General features: G+C 39.7%; 1 protein-coding gene across 6 annotated transcripts in view; it reads right to left on the reverse strand.

The window, feature by feature from the left end:
- The window catches only part of LOC133651191 (transcription elongation regulator 1-like), a 42,334-nt gene that overhangs the window by 1,783 nt on the left and 17,640 nt on the right, over positions 1-22,911 (reverse strand). For 4 of the 6 annotated variants that reach the window (XM_062049199.1, XM_062049198.1, XM_062049201.1 and 1 more), the window contains exons 4-18: positions 22,546-22,837; positions 22,231-22,473; positions 17,988-18,047; positions 17,311-17,511; positions 15,251-15,357; positions 15,091-15,179; positions 14,684-15,004; positions 11,182-11,317; positions 11,000-11,089; positions 10,807-10,925; positions 6,036-6,186; positions 5,814-5,978; positions 4,249-4,431; positions 4,009-4,188; positions 3,864-3,947 (exon numbers count right to left, since the gene is read on the reverse strand). In XM_062049199.1, the coding sequence (XP_061905183.1) occupies positions 3,864-3,947; positions 4,009-4,188; positions 4,249-4,431; positions 5,814-5,978; positions 6,036-6,186; positions 10,807-10,925; positions 11,000-11,089; positions 11,182-11,317; positions 14,684-15,004; positions 15,091-15,179; positions 15,251-15,357; positions 17,311-17,511; positions 17,988-18,047; positions 22,231-22,473; positions 22,546-22,837 (2,421 nt within the window). The remainder of the gene's footprint in view (positions 1-3,863; positions 3,948-4,008; positions 4,189-4,248; positions 4,432-5,813; positions 5,979-6,035; positions 6,187-10,806; positions 10,926-10,999; positions 11,090-11,181; positions 11,318-14,683; positions 15,005-15,090; positions 15,180-15,250; positions 15,358-17,310; positions 17,512-17,987; positions 18,048-22,230; positions 22,474-22,545; positions 22,838-22,911) is intronic. The other 2 variants (XM_062049202.1, XM_062049203.1) reach the window with 2 other exon arrangements.

A 22,911-nucleotide genomic window follows, 5' to 3' on the forward strand; every position in this document is an offset into this window, starting at 1 on the left:
CAGGATAATAAAGACAAGAGAACATGTGGAGAATATGAAGAGAAAACAAAAAAGGCACAAACATGAGGAGAACATAAAGACAACAGGATAATATAAAGAAAAGAGAACATGTGGAGAACATGAAGAGAAAACAAAGAAGGCAAAAACATGAGAACATAAAGACAACAGGATAATATAAAGAAAAGAGAACATGACAAGAACATGACGAGAAAACAAAGAAGGCAAAAACATGAGAACATAAAGACAACAGGATAATATAAAGAAAAGAGAACATGACAAGATCGTGACGAGAAAACAAAGAAGGCAAAAACATGAGGAGAACATAAAGACAACAGGATAATATAAAGAAAAGAGAACATGTGGAGAACATGACGAGAAAACAAAGAAGGCAAAAACATGAGGAGAACATAAAGACAACAGGATAATAAAGACAAGAGAACATGTGGAGAACATGAAGAGAAAACAAAGAAGGCAAAAATATGAGAACATAAAGACAACAGGATAATATAAAGAAAAGAGAACATGTGGAGAACATGAAGAGAAAACAAAGAAGGCAAAACATGAGGAGAACATAAAGACAACAGGATAATAAAGACAAGAGAACATGTGGAGAACATGAAGAGAAAACAAAGAAGGCACAAACATGAGAACATAAAGACAACAGGATAATATAAAGACAAGAGAACATGTGGAGAACACGAGGAGAAAACAAAGAAGGCAAAAACATGAGGAGAACACGAAGATAACAAGAGAATATGAAGAACATGTTCTCATAAAGAGAACATGAAGAGAAAACAAAGAGGACAAAAACATTAGGAAAAACATAAAGACAACAAGAAAACATGAAGATAACAAGAGAAGATGTGAAGAACATGAAGAGAAAACAAAGAAGGCAAAAACATGAGAACACAAAGACAACAAGAGAACACGAAGACCACATGAAGACAACAAGAGAATATGAAGACAAGAGAACATGAAGAGAAAACCAAGAAGGCAAAAACATGAGAATAAAAACAAGAAAATATGAGAACATGAAGAGAACAAGAGAACATGACGAGAACAAGAAGAGAAAACGAAGAAGCCAAAAACATGAGGAAAACATAAAGACAACAAGAAAACATGAGAACATGAACATAACAAGAGAAGATGTGGAGAACATGAAGAGAAAACAAAGGCCAAAACATAAGGAGAACACGAAGACAACAAGAGCATATGAAGAAAAGAGAAGATGTGGAGAACATGAAGAGAAAACAGACGGCAAAAACATGAGGAGAACACAAAGACAACAAGAGAATATGAAGACCACATGAAGACAACAAGAGAACATGAAGAGAAAACCAAGAAGGCAAAAACGTGAGATTAAAAACAAGAAAACATGAGAACATGACGAGAACATGAAGAGAAAACGAAGAAGGCAAAAACATGAGAACACGAAGACAACAAGAGTATATGAAGACAAGAGAACATAAAGAGAACAAAACATGAGGAAAACAAAGACAACAAGAAAACATGAGAACATGAAGATAACAAGAGAAGATGTGGAGAACATGAAGAGAGAACGAAGAAGACCAAAACATAAGGAGAACTCGAAGACAACAAGAGAATATGTAGAAAAGATAACATGTGGAGAACATGAAGAGAAAACAAAGAGGGCAAAAACATGAGGAGAACACAAAGACAACAAGAAAACATGAAGACTACATGAAGACAAGAGAACATGAAGAGAAAACAAAGAAGGCAAGAGAACATGAAGACCACACAAAGACAACAAGAGAATATGAAGATAAGAAAACATGTGGAGAACATGAAAAGAAAACAAGGAAGGCAAGAGAACATGAAGACCACATGAAGACAACAAGAGAATATGAAGACAAGACAACATTAAGGCAAAACAAAGAACATGAAGACAGCAAGAGCACATGAGAACATGAAGGGAACATGAGGAGCACATGAAGACAACAGGAGAACAAAAAGACAACACAAGGAGGATATGAAGGGAACAAAGAAAACACGAGGATAACACAAAGAACACAAGGAGAACATGAGGAAAACACGAGGATAACATGAGGAAAACGCGAGGATAACACGAGGAAAACAAGTAGAACATGAAGACCACACAAGAACATGAAAAGAACACAAAGAGAAGATGAAGATAAAATGAGAAGAACATAAAAACAAAATGAGGAGAACATAAAGAGAACATGTAAAGAACAAAGAACACGAAGAGAACATTTGAAGAACATGAACAGAAAATAAGCAAACAATGAAGAGAACATGAGGAGAACACAAAGGGAACATGAGAACAACATGAGGAAAACAAAGAATATGAGGAGAACAAAAAGGGAACATGGAGAAATCAAGGAGAACATGAAGAGAAAAAGAAGAGAACATGAGAATACAAAGAAACATGTGAAGAACAGGAGGAGCACACAAAGATAAGATGAGGAGAATACAAAGGGAAGATGAGGAGAACATGAAGAGAAAAAGAAGAGAACATGAGAATACAAAGAAACATGTGAAGAACAGGAGGAGCACACAAAGATAAGATGAGGAGAATACAAAGGGAAGACTAGGAGAACATGAAGAGAAAAAGAAGAGAACATGAGAATACAAAGAAACATGTGAAGAACAGGAGGAGCACACAAAGATAAGATGAGGAGAATACAAAGGGAAGATGAGGAGAACATGAAAAGAAAAAGAAGAGAACATGAGAATACAAAGAAACATGTGAAGAACAGGAGGAGCACACAAAGATAAGATGAGGAGAATACAAAGGGAAGACTAGGAGAACATGAAGAGAAAAAGAAGAGAACATGAGGAGAATACAAAGAAACATGTGAAGAACAGGAGGAGCACACAAAGATAAGATGAGGAGAATACAAAGGGAAGACTAGGAGAACATGAAGAGAAAAAGAAGAGAACATGAGGAGAATACAAAGAAACATGTGAAGAACAGGAGGAGCACACAAAGATAAGATGAGGAGAATACAAAGGGAAGATGAGGAGAACATGAAGAGAAAAAGAAGAGAACATGAGAATACAAAGAAACATGTGAAGAACAGGAGGAGCACACAAAGATAAGATGAGGAGAATACAAAGGGAAGACTAGGAGAACATGAAGAGAAAAAGAAGAGAACATGAGGAGAATACAAAGAAACATGTGAAGAACAGGAGGAGCACACAAAGATAAGATGAGGAGAATACAAAGGGAAGATGAGGAGAACATGAAGAGAAAAAGAAGAGAACATGAGAATACAAAGAAACATGTGAAGAACAGGAGGAGCACACAAAGATAAGATGAGGAGAATACAAAGGGAAGATGAGGAGAACATGAAGAGAAAAAGAAGAGAACATGAGGAAGATACAAAGAAACATGTGAAGAACAGGAGGAGCGCACAAAGATAAGATGAGGAGAATACAAAGGGAAGATGAGGAGAACATGAAGAGAAAAAGAAGAGAACATGAGGAAGATACAAAGAAACATGTGAAGAACAGGAGGAGCACACAAAGATAAGATGAGGAGAATACAAAGGGAAGATGAGGAGAACATGAAGAGAAAAAGAAGAGAACATGAGGAAGATACAAAGAAACATGTGAAGAACAGGAGGAGCACACAAAGATAAGATGAGGAGAATACAAAGGGAAGATGAGGAGAACATGAAGAGAAAAAGAAGAGAACATGAGAATACAAAGAAACATGTGAAGAACAGGAGGAGCACACAAAGATAAGATGAGGAGAATACAAAGGGAAGATGAGGAGAACATGAAGAGAAAAAGAAGAGAACATGAGGAGAATACAAAGGGAAGATGAGGAGAACATGATGATGCTGTCATGGTGGAGTGACGAGTGAGGGTGGTCTTACTCTGTCGCTGGAGGAGAACTTGATACATCGAGGGTCCTCCTTGATGACCTTCTTGACTTCCTTCCAGGTGGTGGTGAGCGTGATCTAGAAGACAGACATACCACGATGGCACCCTGCTGTGTTTTAGTGCTCGTTCCAAACTCACCATGGTGGTCTCGTCCAGCAGCTGCCTGAAGTGTTCCTTCTTCTTCTTGGTCAGCGCCTCCACGTGCTCGTTGAACAGCTTCTCCTTCTCCTCCCGCTCCAACAACGAGGCCGACTCCCAGCGGTGGTCCTTGCGCAGGTTCCTCCGCGTGTCCGACCACATGACGTCCGAGGAGCGCACCTGAGGGAGCAGGACGTGTGAGCGTGGCGGGCGCTGGGCGGCCACCGAGAAGGTCCTCACCATGTCCGACATGAGAGCTTTGAAGTGCTGGATGGCTTCTTCTCGCTTGTGCTGCTCTCTCTCTCGGTCGATCTCCTTGGTCTGCTCCGATCGGGCCTTCTGGACCTCGCGCTCGCGCTCCCTCAGGCTGGCCTCGATACGAGCCTGGCGCTCCAGCTCGCGCTCCTTGTCCAGGTCCAGATTCTGCAGGAGATCAGGCCATTATTAGTAGGACAAAGATGCAGTTATTAGTAGGACACAGCTGCAGTGGGAACTAGGGATGATGTTCGAAATCGGTTCTCCCGGTTGTTCGATAAGAAAAGAACCGATTCAATGGACTCGAATCCCTTTTTGAGAACCGGTTTCCGTTATCGAGGCCACTATAGTTAAGAAAAGGAGTTGGTTCTTTATTCGAATCCCTTCCCACGTACAGGAAATGCCCTGTGGTACCTGCAATGTGTTGCCCACTTGATTGTAGACTCTTACTGACACCTTGTGGCGATATGAAAATACTAGTTTGGGCACTTCCGGGTTGAGACAATTGAGAAGTAGACAAGTTGTGTTAGCTCTTGCAAGCCTTGGAAAAGATAAGTCTGTAAGTACACTGATTAACTTGTTTATGTAACTCAATATTAAGGTGGAAAGTGTTTAAGTTTTATACTAAGATGTTTATTGAAAAACGATTTTTGTGCACTGTTTCAATGGCTGTTTTGAGGACTTAAAATGGCTGCCAGTCGTATATTTCCACCATCGAAATAATTTCAACACAGAAGTATTTGTTTGATGATAGTACTGTATATTTGTGTGAAGCTAATATTTACATATTGTGTATTACGTTTCAGTATGTTAATTGAATCACAAAGCTTATACATTTGTCATTGTGTGTATTTCAGTTTAAAAAATAAAATAAAAAACAGTCCAGTGCAAGACAAAAGTAAAGATAGGAAAAGACAAAGCAAGATCAACAACAATAAAGAGCCTAAATGGATTCATCTGCTTTGGATTGTTTGTTAGCTGTCTGCCAAGCTGTATAAACTCAACACGTATAGTGAGGGCAGAACAGGCAATATGCAATTATTGCCAGGCTTCGCTCTCATGTAAGGGGGGAAGAATTGTTGATTGATGACTGTGTGTCATAGTGTGTGTAGTTAGTATGTTCCAATAGCAGCAGAAGTGCACTTTTTGGAGAGCTGTGCTATTTTCAATTTTCTGCCCAAGGGACTGATTTTATTTAACACTATATTATTATTTATACACCTATAGTGATCACAGACTCAGGTTGTTTTTGTGTTACTGTATATATTTGTTTTTCTGAAAAATCCCACTTAATATACTTTGGGTAACAACATTCAATATTTATTTATTTTATTTTTTTAGGGGGGTAACAGTCCATATTTATTTATTTATTTGATTTGATTTTTTTCTTATAAAATAAAAGTGAGCTTTTGTTAAACCAAATATTGTGTTTTTTTTCCCATATACAATCGATAAGGAATCGGTTCGATAAGAGGATTCGATAATGGGCTCGAACTCGATAATTTCTTATCAAACATCATCCTTAGTGGGTACACATGCCGGCGAGTGACCTTAGCCTGCTTCTCCAGGTATTGCTTGAAGAGTTCCCCTCGGAGGGCGGAGCTCTCCACGGCCTTGTACCGCGGGTCCGTCTCCATCCTCTCCTTCACTTTGCTCCAGCGCTGGCCTCCTTCCACGTGCTGGTCGCTGAGGAGCTCAAAGAAGTCCAGCCTCACCTGCAAGAGGAGAACGTCAGCTGGACGGTGGGCGCGGGGGGGTGTTGTCCACCTGACCTTCTCTCCTCTGGACTTGGAGTCCTCCTTGTCCCGCTTCTTTAAGGCGCTCATGAACTCCACAAAGATGGCTTCCCTGTCCTTCATCTTGTCGATGCTCTTGAACCGGGGGTCTCGGCTGTGTTTGACGGCAAACTCGCTGAAGGTGGTCCTGTTCAGACATGGGGCAACATACTTGACACGTGTGTGTGTGTGCGCGTGTGTTCTTGTATTTCTACCCTTCTTGAGACATCAACAAGGAAAAGTAGCTTCCATATGAGGAGGTGTGAACAAGTTAGGACATAAAAAATGGTCTCAATACGAAAAACCATTGCATAGAATGTAGAATGTCTCATTTGCACCCCTGGTGGTGAAATCTATCAAAATGATGGTGGTCCCAAAAAGGAGGGATTTTTCAAATTGACTATGTCGGTTTTAAAAGTGCTCCCCCTTTGGCCAACATATGTAATAAAAAGTGTGTGTAAGAAATTGAAATGCGCCCCCTTTGGCCAAAATTCAAAAATATTAATAAATATGTACATAGAGACACACTGTAATAACTAAGTACAAAATGAAGATTAAAAACCAATTACAGACAAAAATTCCCCACCCCAAATTTTTTTAAATAATACTTACATTTTTTATATTTGCATAGTATGTATCAGAGGTGTGGACTCGAGTCACATGACTTGGACTCGAGTCAGACTCGAGTCATGAATTTGATGACTTTAGACTCGACTTGACAAAATGTAAAGAGACTTGCAACTCGACTTAGACTTTAACATCAATGACTTGTGACTTCACTTGGACTTGAGGCTTTTGACTTGACATGACTTGCTACTTTCCCCAAAACCCAAACCTTAAAAAGTTATTTGGGAGCGCTCCGTATCTTTCATTTTATACGTCTGTGTCTATAAGGGTGTGTGCTGCTTGTCAGCTAGTGTGCTGTCAGTACAACAGCCAATCAAATTAAATCTACGTTGTTTTCATCACACAGCTCTCATCCAATCCAATTGCAGGACAACCACCGAACATGAGTTGTCAAACAATGCGGCAGTGAGAAACAATTATGCCAAAGTTGGTTTCGTTCGGGTATAAAAACTACGACTTGGTCAACAAAAAACAAATTGCCGTATGCAAATCACGCAGTTCGAATATTACAGACGGAGACGCAACAACTTCCAACTTCGTTCGACATTTGAAGTTGCACAAAGAAGGGTAAGTTTTGAATGTAAGATAACGTTTATTGGCTAAGTAACGTGACTTTTATTTGCTGTGTAGTTAAATCAGTGAGGCTGTAAACTCACTGCTAACGTTATAACCATAGACATCTTATAAGGGTACGCAGCATTGAGCGCTACTGCCTACTGGCGCAGACGAGACGCGGAGCCGCCATCTTGGAGTGGTGATCCGCTCCACTCAGTGCAATTCATTTGGCAGGAGCAATGAACTGTCAGCAAATTTAATTCATCTTACCTCACTGAATACCACTGATTTTCACGCGTTTTTTTTGTCATACGTGTAGCTATGATAACGGACACATGTTTTGGCGTTTTTAATTATTCATAGTTTGCTTAACAGTAATATAATATTCTTATACGCTTTAAATGACCAGACGTCCGAGATCAAAACTGGGAATATAATCCCAGAGAAGGGGGAAAAAAACGGTCAGCTATTTTTAAGTTAAAGAAACAATATGATTAGATTATATATACATGCGTATATCCTACATAAACAATGTATGAATACATTAGATATCTATATATTTTAGGGACCTATAGACTGTAACTCTGTTGCTGCAGCAGCAGAGAGTTTATTCTGTCTTGACACTTTGTATTGATATTTTGTATTACATTCTTCCCTTAAATGATAATGTTTACAGTGATTGTTTTATATCTATTTTTTATGTATGTCGCTTTGGATAAAAGCGTCTGCCAAATACTTAAACATATATAAACACCTGAAAGTCTTTATATCAGCTAAAACCACCAATCTGTTTCACTGGATTCAGAATAAAACCAAATGCTGTTTTACCCAACAATGTTACTATTTGAATATTGTTACTTGAAGACTTATTCCTGGTTACAATTATACTGTTAAGAAAGTATTGTCTTATACTTTGCCTAAAATGAGAATGCATCATAATCAGTGGCGGCTGGTGAATTTTGTTTTAGGTGGGGCTGAAAGTTTGTAAACCAAACCCCTGTAGGGGTGTCATCCTCCCCCAGAAGATTTCTTTGTGATTCTCACATACAAACATTGAAGATCTTTGCTCCTTCTCAACTTTGTGGTAATGTTATTTTCATAAAATACAACCAATAGTATGTTAATGTTTGTTTTTGCAAATGTGTTTATCCTGTAAAGGAATGAGTTAAATGTTTAAAATTGTTTAAACTATTAAAATGACTGGTTAATAGTGCTATTATGAATTGCAATGTCAGCACCATTTTTTTTCCTGCAATTTCAAATGCACTTGTTTTAATAAATAAATACAGCGTTTTAAAAGCATACACAATCTGTGTAAAAATATTAGTCTGTGGTTAAAAGGACTTGAAAGGACTCGAAACTCAAAATGCAGGACTTGGGACTTGACTTGAGACTTTCTAGTCTTGACTTTGGACTTGACTCGGGACTTGCCTGTCTTGACTCGGGACTTGACTCGAGACTTGAGGGCAAAGACTTGAGACTTACTTGTGACTTGCAAAGCAATGACTTGGTCCCACCTCTGGTATGTATATAATATTAATGTTGTAAATACAAATCTTTATATATCTAGAAAGGGTGGTCCTAAAGAGGTTGGCATTTTTCGGAGGTCTCAAGAAGGAAACAAATACAATAATGTGTGTGTGTGTGTTCTTGTATTTCTACCCTTCTTGAGACATCAACAAGGAAAAGTACCTTCCATATGAGGACCGGTGAACAAGTTAGGACATAAATCATGGTCCCAATACAGAAAACCATTGCATAGAATAGAGAATGTCTCATTAGCACCCCTGGTGGTGAAATCTATCAAAAATGATGGTGGTCCCAAAAAGGAGGGATTTTTCAAATTGACTGTGTCGGTTTTAAAAGTGCTCCCCCTGTGGCCAACGTATAAAATAATAAGGGTGTGTAAAAATTTGAAGTGCTCCCCCTCTGGTCAACATATGTAATAACAAGTGTGTGTAAGAAATTGAAATGCGCCCCCTTTGGCCAAAATTCAAAAATATTAATAAATATGTATATAGAGACACACTGTAATAACTAAGTACAAAATGAAGATTAAAAACCAATTACAAACAAAAATTCCCCACCCCAATTTTTTTTTAATAATACTTACATTTTTCATATTTGCATAGTATGTATATAATATTAATGTTGTAAATACAAATCTTTATATATCTAGAAAGGGTGGTCCTAAAGAGGTTGGCATTTTTCAGAGGTCTCAAGAAGGAAACAAATACAATAATGTGTGCGTGTGTGTTCTTGTATTTCTACCCTTCTTGAAACATCAAGGAAAAGTACCTTCCATATGAGGACCGGTGAACAAGTTAGGACAAAAATCATGGTCCCAATACAGAAAACCATTGCATAGAATAGATAATGTCTCATTAGCACCCCTGGTGGTGAAATCTATCAAAAATGATGGTGGTCCCAAAAAGGAGGGATTTTTCAAATTGACTGTGTCGGTTTTAAAAGTGCTCCCCCTCTGGCCAACGTATAAAATAATAAGGGTGTGTAAAAATTTGAAGTGCTCCCCCCTCTGGTCAAGAGGGGGGAATTGAAATTGAAATGTGCCCCCTTTGGCCAAAATTAATTAAAAAATATGTATATAGAGACATACTGTAATAACTTAACGTGAATAATGAAGATTAAAAACCAATCACAAAAAAAAATAATAATAAAAAATTACTAAAAGCTTACCTTTTTTATATTTACATAGTATGTATATATTATTCTTGTTGTAAATACAAATCTTTATATATCTAGAAAGGGTGGTCCTAAAGAGGCGGGCATTTTTTTGGAGGTCTCAAGAAGGTAATTAATACATGTGTGTGAGTGTGTTCTTGTATTTCTACCCTTCTTGAGACATCAACAAGGAAAAGTACCTTCCATATGAGGACCGGTGAACAAGTTAGGACCCAAATCATGGTCCCAAGACGAAAAACCATTGCATCTAATAGAGAATGTCTCATTTGCACACCTAGTTGGTGAAATCTATCAAAATTATGGTGGTCCCTAAAAATAGGAATTTTTCAAATTGACTGTGTGTCGGTTTTAAAAGTGCTCCCCCTCTGGTCAACATATGAAATAACAAGTGTGTGTAAAAATTTGAAGTGTTCCGCCTCTGGTCAACATATGAAATAACAAGTGTGCGTAAAAGTGTGAAGTGCTCCCCCTCTGCCTAACATATGTAATAAGTGTGTGTAAGAAATTGAAATGCGCCCCCTTTGACCAAAATGTATTTTAAAAAATAAAAATAAATATGTATATTGAGACATACTGTAATAACGAAGTAAATATTGATCCATCCATCCATTTTCTACCGTTTGTCCCTTTCGGGGTCACAGGGGGGCTGGAGCTTGTCTCAGCTTGATTCGTAATGAAGATTAAAAACCAATTACAAACAAAGATTAACTAAAAGCTTAGCTTTTTTTAATATTTGCATAGTATGTATATATTATTAATGTTGTAAATACAAATCTTTATATATCTAGAAAGGGTGGTCCTAAAGAGGTAGGCATTTTTTCGGAGGTCTTAAGAAAGTGACAAATACAAGAAGGTGTGTGTGTGTGAGAGACAAGAGCATCACCTGGCCGTCAGCCTGGCCTCCTCCATCATCCTCCTGAACTCGTCTTTGGCCTGCATCAGCTTGCTCTTCTTCTCCTTCCTCTCCTCCTCCGCCCGCGTCTTCACGTACTGGTCGTACACCTACAAGCCCACAGAACCGCTTTAGAGCCACGCCCGCGTTTTGCGTGGGCGCGCAAAAAGCACGAGAGGAGGACCTGTTTGCGCTCCTTGGGGTTGAGCAGAAGGTAACGAGGGTCAAACACGATCTTATGAAGCTCCTTGTCCCACGTGGAGAAAGCGGACACCTGCACACACAGACGTGCAATAATTACATGCTGGCACGAAACATTTTCGAAAGGGACAAGAAAAAAAGAAGTGAAATGAAATAAAGGAATACCCCTCGCTCCAGCAGCATGTCCTTGAATTGGGTCATGCGGGCCTCAAGCGGCACCACTGCTCGCTCTTTGGCGGCTCTTAGCTCCGCCTCCATCACGGCTTCCTTCTCAGAGTCTGCTTCCTTCCCGTCGTCCTTCCTGTGTAGCAAACAGACACGTGTCAAAATGTAAAGATTGACACCGATATCAGCATTTTTTTTTTTTTAATCAGTCGTTTATTTTTTCCCCAACTACAACAGAACGACATGAACAGATCCAATATGTACTCACGATACCAAAACTTTTTATTAAAAAAACCCAAAACTAGTGAAGTACCATTTTTTTCGGACTATAAGTATAAGTATAAGTACAAGTCGCACCGGCCGAAAATGCATAATAAAGAAGGAAAAAAAACATATATAAGTCGCACTGGAGTATAAGTCGCATTTTTCGGGGAAATGTATTTGATAAAACCCAACACCAAGAAAAGACATTTGAAAGGCAATTTAAAATAAATAAATAATAGTGAACAACAGGCTGAATAAGTGTACGTTATATGAGGCATAAATAACCAACTGGTATGTTAACGTAACATATTATGGTAAGAGTCATTCAAATAACTATAACATATAGAACATGCTATACGTTTACCAAACAATCTGTCACTCCTAATCGCTAAATCCCATGAAATCTTATACGTCTAGTCTCTTACGTGAATGAGATCAATAATATTATTTGATATTTTACGCTAATGTGTTAATAATTTCACACATAAGTCGCTCCTGAGTATAAGTCGCACCCCCGGCCAAACTATGAAAAAAACTGCGACTTATAGTCCGAAATATACGGCATATAAAACCTCAATGGAGTTGTTTGGATGTTTTTTTAGGGGCTTTATGGGCAGAATTGAACAGCACCCATAGGCTCCATTGTAAGCGGACTTTTGATTGCATTTATTTAATATTTAGAATGCATTAAAAAAATCCATGTCTTTTTATAATGATTGTGAACGATAGGCAAAATTCCCCCAAAAGTGCAGTTTCCCATTAAACTAACTAAATATACCAAGAAGCGTCTCTATTTTAAACTATTTGAATTTTTTAAATCAAACATCACATCAGCCATTTTTTAGATTAGCCAAGGAAGCGTTTTCTGTGAAAAGGTACAGTGTGCGCTCGGGATGTGAATCTTTGGGTGTCCCACGATTCGATTCAATATCGATTCTTGGGGTCACGATACGATTTAAAATCGATTTTTTTTTTTTCAATTCAACACGATTCTCGATTCAAAAACGATTTTTTCCCGATTCAAAAGGATTATCTATTCTTTCAATACATAGGATTTCAGCAAGATCTACCCCAGTCTGCTGACATGCAAGCAGAGTAGTAGATTTTTGTAAAAAGCTTTTATAATTGTAAAGGACAATGTTTTATCAACTGATTGCAATAATGTAAATTTGTTTGAACTAGTAAATGAACCAAAAATATGACTTATTTTATCTTTGTGAAAATATTGGACACAGTGTGTTGTCAAGCTTATGAGATGCGATGCAAGTGTAAGCCACTGTGACACTATTGTTCATTTTTTTATTTTTATAAATGTCTAATGATAATGTCAATGAGGGATTTTTAATCACTGCTATGTTGAAATTTTAACTAATATTGATACTGTTGTTGATAATATTCATTTTTGTTTTACTACTTTTGGTTTGTTCTGTGTCGTGTTTGTGTCTCCTATGGCGTCACATTAGTACCAAAAATCCAAGCGCGTAAAAACTGTTATCGCGCGCTGATTCTCCACTTCGTGCGCGCGCGCAACACCCTTTTGCGTGCGCGTGGTGCCTTTGTGCGCGCGCGCGCGGCGCCTTCTTGCGTGCGCGCTGTCTCGGTCTGTGCGCTGTCATGTTTCATTTTGGTACTTTGGGGGCGGGCATGCTTAGACCGCCCCTTCTTTCTGATTGGCTTTGAGCAATCAGAAGTATAGCAGGGCGGGTCATCGTCAATATGTATCAAGAATAATCTTAATCTTAATTTACGGAGGAAGAAGTGGATAAAAAAATGTTGGCTGAAAAAGAGGTAAGTTATTGAACTGGTTTGGAGTGATTGTAAGGGTACTATTACTAAAAATAATAATAATACATTTTTATTTATAAAGCACTTTTCATACATTTAAAATGCAGCTCAAAGTGCTTTACATAGTTAAATGTCTAGTCAATTGTCACACACACGACTAGGGATGATACTCGAAACCGGTTTTCCCGGTTTTTTGATAAGAAAAGAACCGAGTCCTCGGACTCAAATCCCTTTTTGAGAACCGGTACCCGTTATCGAGACCACTATAGTAAAGGAAAAGAGTTGATTCTTTATTCGAATCCCGTCCCGACCAGAAATGCTCCGTGGGACATCACAATAAATGACGTCACGTAGCTCAGTCATTAGGCGCAGATAGCGAAAGCAGGAAAACAATGGACGGGAAAAAGCGCTCCAAGGTGTAATAAAGTTCAAAACAAAAGCTATCATCCATCAAATAACTTTACTGAGAGATTTGAGCAGGGTAAAACACATGACGAACACTTTTACGACCAACCGGAAACATAGCAACCAGGCTAGCAACGCACCTCCTTTACGGCAGCTGTCGCAACGTTCTTAAAACAACCGCAGCACATACATATATATACAACATATCTCCCTTTTTTAACTTTTGTTTTTCTTTCCTTGTAAACGTTACAAAATCACACTGTAGATGTGTTGTTTGTCTAATTATAAATAATGCAGACGAGGCGTGTTGGCTGAGTTCTTGACGTTTACTTTCACAGCGTGGCAACATGCAACACTTTTCGGGGCTACCGCGCATGCTCGTAACTCCCGTTGCATGCTGGGTAGTGTAGTTGTTGTATTCTCTAGCTCATAACATTTTTCCCCCATAAAGAAATAATGTTAACTCAATAAAGTGTATTTCTTTTTTAGCTTTAACTTTTCATTTTTTAGCATTGTAACCACATTTGCAAACAACTTTTCTCTTCATAGAATGTTCTTTCAATAAAGAAATAAAGTGCAAAAATGTCAAAGCATCATAACAAACAGTTATGTTCCAATAGCAGCAGAAGTGCAGTTTTTGGAGAGCTGTATTATTTTCAGTTTTGTGCCCAAAGGACTGATTTTATTTAACACTATATTATTATTTATACACCTATAGTGATCACAGAGACAGGGTGTTTTTGTGTTACTGTATATATTTGTTTCTCTGAAAAATCCCACTTAATATACTTTGGGTAACAACAGTCAATATTTATTTATTTTATTTTATTAGGTGGGTAACAGTCAATATTTATTCATTAGATTTTATTTTTTTATTATATAATAAAAGTGAGCTTTTGTTAAACCAAATATTGTGTTTTTTTCCATATGCAACAACCTATCTGGACTCCATAAGAGAATCGATAAGGAATCGGTTCGATAAGAGGATTCGATAATAGGCTCGAACTCGATAATTCCTTATCAAACATCATCCCTACACACGACTCACTTTCTCTTTTTGGCTTTGCTATGTTCCTCGTCGTGCATGTCGTCAGCACCAATGGCGAGCTCATGGTCCTCCTTGTGGAAACCTGTACACATACACACACACACTCTTTTAATCACGTGTCCATCAAAGTGACAAAGTAGTGACGCGGCGGCGGCGTCACCTGTCTTCTTGCCGTCGTCCAGGCCTCTCTTATGCGGCGGCTCCTGGATGTGCTTGTCCACGTCGGTGCGGCCCACCAGCTCCTCGGGCCGGTCCCACATGGAGAGTCGCGTGGTGGGGTTGTAGAAGAAGACGCGGTCGTCACCTGTCCACACCACGCACCTGCAGCGACGCGCGCACACAGAAAAGAGGAGTAATGAGCTTTGCGCGGACGGGAGGTCGGCTCAGCAGTTTGCGAGCAAGCGCACCATGGCGTTCCCGGGATGGGGTTGGTGGCCACAGGTCTGGCTTTCTGTGCCGCCTTCTCTTCCTCTGTCATTTCTTCTTCTTTGCGCTCCTTCGTGAACAACACAAGCGTTGAATGTTGTAGAAATGTTGCGACAAGGCAGCAAATGTGATGCCTCCTACCTGTTTGTCGTTGTTCATGTTTATGATCTTTAAGTCTTCATCCTCCATCTCCATGGCTTCAGCTTCCTCCTGTGCAAGACGCTCTTTTACCCTCTCTGCTTCTTTTTCTGCACAAACACACACAATACAACAATAATAATTAGTATACAGTGGAAGCTCGATTTACGAACCCCTCTATTTGCAAAATTTTCGGTTTACTAACTTTTGGACTGCGCTAGGGTTGTACGGTATACCGGTATTGGTATAGTACCGCGATACTAATGAATCATATTCGGTACTATATTTTTTTCGTCATAAAAAAATACAATCATGTGTGCTTACGGACTGTATCCCTGCAGACTGTATTGATCTATATCAGGGGTCACCAACGCGGTGCCCGCGGGCACCAGGTAGCCCGTAAGGACCAGATGAGTAGCCCGCTGGCCTGTTCTAAAAATAGCTCAAATAGCAGCACTTACCAGTGAGCTGCCTCTATTTTTCAAATTGTATTTATTTACTAGCAAGCTGGTCTCGCTTTGCCCGACATTTTTAATTCTAAGAGAGACAAAACTCAAATAGAATTTGAAAATCCAAGAAAATATTTTAAAGACTTGGTCTTCACTTGTTTAAATAAATTCATACATTTTTTTTACTTTGCTTCTTATAACTTTCAGAAAGATAATTTTAGAGAAAAGACACAACCTTTTTTAAACACATATACCTTTTTACCTTTTAAATTCCTTCCTCTTCTTTCCTGACAATTTAAATCAATGTTCAGGTAAATTTATTTTTTTTATTGTAAAGAATAATAAATACATTTTAATTTAATTCTTCATTTTAGTTTCTGTTTTTTTGACGAAGAATATTTGTGAAATATTTCTTCAAACTTATTATGATTAAAATTCAAAACAATTATTCTGGCAAATCTAGAAAATCTGTAGAATCAAATTTAAATCTTATTTCAAAGTGTTTTGAATTTCTTTTAAAAATGTTATTCTGGAAAATATAGAAGAAATAATGATTTGTCTTTGTGAGAAATATAGCTTGGTCCAATTTGTTATATATTCTAACAAAGTGCAGATCGGATTTTAACCTATTTAAAACATGTCATCAAAATTCTAAAATTAATCTTAATCAGGAAAAATTACTAATGATGTTCCATAAATTATTTTTTAAATTTTTTCAAAAAGATTCGAATTAGCTAGTTTTTCTCTTCTTTTTTTCGGTTGAATTTTGAATTTTAAAGAGTCGAAGTTGAAGATAAACTATGTCTCAAAATTTAATTGTCATTTTTTTTTGTGTTTTCTCCTCTTTTAAACCGTTCAATTAAGTGTAAATATCATTAATTATTAATAATAACAGAGAGTTAAAGGTAAATTGAGCAAATTGGCTATTTCTGTCAATTTATTTAAGTGTGTATCAAACTGGTAGCCCTTCGCATTAATCAGTACCCAAGAAGTAGCTCTTGCTTTCAAAAAGGTTGCTGACCCCTGATCTATATTGATATATAATGTAGGAACCAGAAATATTAATAACAGAAAGAAAAAACCCTTTTGTGCGAATGAGTCCCGGAAGAGTTAGTGCTGCAAGGGTTTCTGGGTATTTGTTCTGTTGTGTTTATGTTGTGTTACGGTGCGGATGTTCTCCCGAAATGTGTTTGCCATTCTTGTTTGGTGTGGGTTCACAGTGTGGCGCATATTTGTAACAGTGTTAAAGTTGTTTATACACAACCCTCAGTGTGACCTGTATGGCTGTTGATCAAGTAGGCCTTGCATTCACTCGTGTGTGTGTGTGTAGAAGCCGCATATATTATGTGACTGGGCTGGCACGCTGTTTGTGACGACAGGTTGTAGAGAACGCTAAAGGCAGTGCCTTTAAGGCACGCCCCCTATAATGTTGTCCGGGTGGAAATCGGGAGAAATTCGGGAGAATGGTTGCCCCGGGAGACTTTCGGGAGGGGCACTGAAATTCGGGAGTCTCCCGGGAATATTGGGAGGTTGAAACCGATACCGCTAATTTCCGATATTACATTTTAAAGCATTTATCTCTAATGAAAACATGAAGTGTGTACTTGTACCCACCTCTCTCCAGCAGTGACATGGGCTTCTCCCAGGTGGACGCCAGCGTGCGATTGTTGTAGTAGTACGTCTTCCCGTCGGCCGTCTTGTACTCGGTCCACTCGGGGAGCTGTAGAGCTCCGGCCATGGAGGCGGAAGCGGCCGAGAGCGCCAGCTGAGGGTGCATCATTGAGACCAAAGGCGGGCCCATGCCGGGCAGCATTCCTGTGCAGAGGAGACGAAACACAAAGTTGATGGGGTTTTTTTTGTATTTTTTCCCCCACAACAACAGACATGTCCAGTCACATCCAATGATGATCGTATATTGCCTGGCAAAAACACAAAGAAATCCGAAAGAAACATACAAAGCAGTGAAGAGACACACACATTGCACATCCATGCTTCAACAACAGATCAGCGAGTGTAGAGCGACACGCCTTTTAACAGGTGGCCGAAATGTCTTTTTTGTGCCGCTCTTCACGCACACACACCGCTGCTGCTCTGCAGGGCGGCCGGTACGTAGAAACCGCCTAGAGAACGTCAGTAAACACTAAATGTCGTGGCTTGTGTGTCGATGCAGACTGTGTGTGCTGAAGGGAGACAGCGGATGGATCATTCAGCACCAAAAGACTGCTGTGGACATCAGACACTAACATGCCATCTAGTGGGCGACTGAGAGGCGAGCGGCCGGGTGTGTTTACCGTTGGCGCCGGGGCCCGCCTTTACACAGGGTGCGCCTACTATCTGCATCATTGCTACACCTGCAAGAACAACATACAAGCAAGCATGTGGTTGGACACAGCAGGACACTGGATACATCTGCTACCTCTGTGTGCGTGTGTGTGTTTCAGTCCCACTCTGACAGACTGGGCATCGGAGGTCAGGATATGGACTTCACACATTGTCCTCAGAGAAGAGTGAGACAGAAATAAGAGCAGCAAAGCAACACAATTTACCGTTTGCCAAAAGCAGTGATAGCAAATTAAAAGTACCACAAAGTACACTAAATGGGTCCTTCTGCTGTGTACCTATGCTATCACTGTGTGATGTATTTCATCTACACAGTACACACCTTCAGATTTATTCTGATGCAACAGTGGAACCTGTTAATGTTGACAGCTTGACGCCCCTAAGACTGACTGACACACGAGAGTGTAACCGAATCTGTAAATAGCCATCGCTTGCACATTTACTTGCGCCTGAGACGTAACGATATGACAATTTCATATCACAGTTATCGTGACAAAAATGATGACGGTTATCATTATTATTGTGGTATTGTTGAATGTGCTCAAAAAGTACGAGTACACACTGAAATCTTTTGACTAAGTACTTTTTTTTTTTTTAAATAACTAAAATAGAAACTCGGTAAGAAAAGCCACTGTTTTGTGTTTCTTATGCTTCACTGATAGTGTTTTAGTCTTAATGTTTTATATTTTTTATAGGCTAAATATTGATTTTGCATTGCATGCATGCACTATTAAATATATTTGAATTAAAAGTGTGCAACAAAAAAACATTAATTGTTATTATTTATTATTATTATTATTTCTGTTGGGCGTTGTGGCGACCTAATCTGTTCAGCGGTCCTTGAACGCACCTTAAAAACACCTCCCTCTCGTATTCTTGAGTACAAATCCCTCTGTCAAAAGAGATCACAGCTTGTTGGGTAGCGGGGGGTGTATATTGTACCGTCCGGAAGAGTTAGTGCTGCAAGGGGTTCTGGGTATTTGTACTGTTGTGTTTATGTTGTGTTACGGTGCGGATGTTCTCCCAAAATGTGTTTGTCATTCTTGTTTGGTGTGGGTTCACAGTGTGGCGCATATTTGTAACAGTGTTAAAGTTGTTAATACGGCCACCCTCAGTGTGACCTGTATGGCTGTTGACCAAGTATGCCTTGCATTCAGTTGTGTGTGTGTGAAAAGCCATAGATTTTGTGTGACTGGGCCAGCACGCAAAGGAAGTGCCTTTAAGGTTTATTGGCGCTCTGTACTTCTCCCTACGTCCGTGTACACAGCGGCGTTTTAAAAAGTCATACATTTTACTTTTTGAAACCGATACCGATAATTATGAAACCAATACTGATAATTTCCGATATTACATTTTAAAGCATTTATCGGACGATAATATCGGCAGCCCGATATTATCGGACATCCCTAGTTAAAATGCATAAACAAAAGAAAAACATATTTTTTCTTGTGTTACATAAGGATTGTGAATGATAGACAAAATTTTAAAAAAAACTGCAGTTCCCCTTAAAGTGGGCACTTTTTAGTAATAAGGCAATGTTGGTGGACATAGATGGGTTATCAGCCTTTATGGAAACTACTTAAGTGGGTTCCAAGATACGTTGTTTTTAAATGCAAGACATCAGTATTTATGGACTCCAACTTGTATCTACAAACCCCGTTTCCATATGAGTTGGGAAATGGTGTTAGATGTAAATATAAACGGAATACAATGATTTGCAAATCCTTTTCAACCCATATTCAGTTGAATGCACTACAAAGACAAGATATTTGATGTTCAAACTCATAAACTTTATTTTTTTATTGCAAATAATAATTAACTTAGAATTTCATGGCTGCAACGCGTGCCAAAGTAGTTGGGAAAGGGCATGTTCACCACTGTGTTACATGGCCTTTCCTTTTAACAACACTCCGTAAACGTTTGGGAACTGAGGAGACACATTTTTGAAGCTTCTCAGGTGGAATTCTTTCCCATTCTTGCTTGATGTACAGCTTAAGTTGTTCAACAGTCCGGGGGTCTACCTTGTGCTATTTTAGGCTTCATAATGCGCCACACATTTCCAATGGGAGACAGTTCTGGACTACAGAACTGTCTTTAAATGCAGAGAAAACAAAGTGTATGTTCTTTACCACATCAAAAACTGTAAGATCAGCACTGTGTGAGAACATTTTAACAAGAAATGGGCAACAAATTATGTTAGTATGTGCTTTTAAATATTTAGGATTTTTAATTGATGACCACTTGAGTTTTAAGGAGCACATTCAGTATGTTGTAAAAAAACTGAAACTTTTACTGGGATTTTATTATAGAAACAAGTCTTGCTTTTCTTTTACTGTGAAACAGAAATTGGTGGAAACAACCTTCTTGCCTGTTATTGACTATGGAGATGTGTTGTACATGAATGCTACTGCTGGTTGTCTCCACAAGCTGGATAGTGTGTACCACGGTGCACTGAGATTTATCACCAACTGCGCTCCCCTTACTCACCATTGCGTATTATACTCAATGGTTAACTGGACATCTTTATGTGCTCGACGCCTCAATCATTGGTATGTGTTCATCTACAAAACCATTCTGGGTATCACTCCATCTTATCTGTCTTGTCTTTTAACAAAGAAACAAGGAAGTCACAATCTTCGTTCAATGAATGTTCTGCAATTTGTCGTCCCCAAAGTAAGAACTGAACTGGGCAAGAAAGCATTTAGGTTTTCAGCAGCGAAGGCTTGGAATAACCTACAATCAAATATTAAACTTCAAACCCTTGTTACGTTGAATGAGTTTAAAGCTTCTGTGAAAGGACTGCAGTCTACCTTGTCTGTATGCACATGTGTTATGTGAGCAAGTTTTAATGTCGTAAATGTGATGTTTTATGTATTTGTTTACTGTTTTTAATGTAACCTTGCTGCTGCCCTCTTGGCCAGGTCTCCCTTGTAAAAGAGATCTTTGATCTCAATGGGATTTTACCTGGTTAAATAAAGGCTAATAAATAAATAAATAACAGGCAGGCCAGTCTAGTACCCGCACTCTTTTACTACGAAGCCACGTTGATGTAACACGTGGCTTGGCATTGTCTTGCTAACATAAGCAGGGGCGTCCATGGTAACGTTGCTTGGATGGCAACATATGTTGCTCCAAAAGCTGTATGTACCTTTCAGCATTAATGGTGCCTTCACAGATGTGTAAGTTACCCATGTCTTGGGCACTAATACACCCCCATACTATCACACATGCTGGCTTTTCAACTTTGCGCCTATAACAATCCGGATGGTTCTTTTCCTCTTTCGTCCGGAGGACACGACGTCCACAGTTTCCAAAAACAATTTGAAATGTGGACTCGTCAGACCACAGAACACTTTTCCACTTTGTATCAGTCCCTCTTAGATGAGCTCAGGCCCAGCAAAGCTGAAGGCGTTTCTGGGTGTTGTTGATAAAGGGTTTTCGCCTTGCATAGGAGAGTTTTAACTTGCACTTACAGATGTAGCGACCAACTGTAGTTACTGACAGTGGGTTTCTGAAGTGTTCCTGAGCCCATGTGGTGATATCCTTTACACACTGATGTTGCTTGTTGATGCAGTACAGCCTGAGGGATCGAAGGTCACGGGCTCAGCTGCTTACGTGCAGGGATTTCTCTGAAACCTTTGATGATATTACAGACCGTAGATGGTGAAATCCCTAAATTCCTTGCAATAGCTGGTTGAGAAATGTTGTTCTTAAACTGTTCAACAATTTGCTCACGCATTTGTTGACAAAGTGGTGACCCTCGCCCCGTCCTTGTTTGTGAATGACTGAGCACTTCATGGGATCTACTTTTATACCCAATCATGGCACCCACCTGTTCCCAATTTGCCTGTTCACCCGTGGGATGTTCCAAATAAGTGTTTGATGAGCATTCCTCAACTTGATCAGTATTTATTGCCACCTTTCCCAACTTCGTTGTCACGTGTTGCTGCCATCAAATTCTAAAGTTAATGATTATTTGCAAAAAAATGAATGTTTATCAAATTGAACATCAAATATGTTGTCTTTGTAGGATATTCAACTGAATATGGCTTGAAAAGGATTTGCAAATCATTGTATTCCGTTTATATTTACATCTAACACAATTTCCCAACTCGTATGGAAACGGGGTTTGTATTTGCGAGTAAATGTGTGTGCATACTTGGCCATTCGTAGCGCTTTGGACGATGGTCTCACCTGGCAGGGGGATGTGCATGCCCGGTAAGGGCACCCTGAAAGGCGGTACCATGACAGGGGGGAAGGCAGAGATGGTTGCGGTGGGCTGGGCCACACTGTGAGGCAGGGCGGCGGGCAAGAGCGGGACGGTCTGCACCGCTGTGACCTGTGATGGCATCGTGGACACCGTCACCACGGTGACTGGAGACACGGCAACCGATGATGTCACCGTGACAACGGGGGAGAGGTCTGCTACAACATTGGCTTTTGGGACACAGGGAGATATTTGTGTTTAGTGTGAGTATTTACTGTGTGTGTGTGTGTGTGTGTTCACACCTGCATTGGTCACGGAGGGGGACATTGTAGTGATGGTGGCAGGGCTGGAGGTGAGCGTGCACGACAGCGTGCTGCTGGGGGCAGGAGTGGGCATGGCATCAACCGCTGTGCTAGCTGTCGTGTTGATGCCGCTTGAGGTGACAGCCGCCGCCACCACGCCCACACCGGTGCTCGCTGCTGCAGTGGCGGCCCCCGCCACAAGTAGAGGGTTGAGCTCAGCCTGCTGGATGATTTTGACGTTTTCTGGTTTGGTCCACGCCGACTGTCTGGTGCGAGCGTTGTAGTAATACGCCTGGGGAGCAGGGATGTAGCAACTTACAATTGTGCGGTAATGTTGTACGAGAGGAAGCATGGAAGCACCAAGTG

Source organism: Entelurus aequoreus, linkage group LG05 (assembly GCF_033978785.1).
Source record: "Entelurus aequoreus isolate RoL-2023_Sb linkage group LG05, RoL_Eaeq_v1.1, whole genome shotgun sequence".
NCBI lineage: Eukaryota > Metazoa > Chordata > Actinopteri > Syngnathiformes > Syngnathidae > Entelurus > Entelurus aequoreus.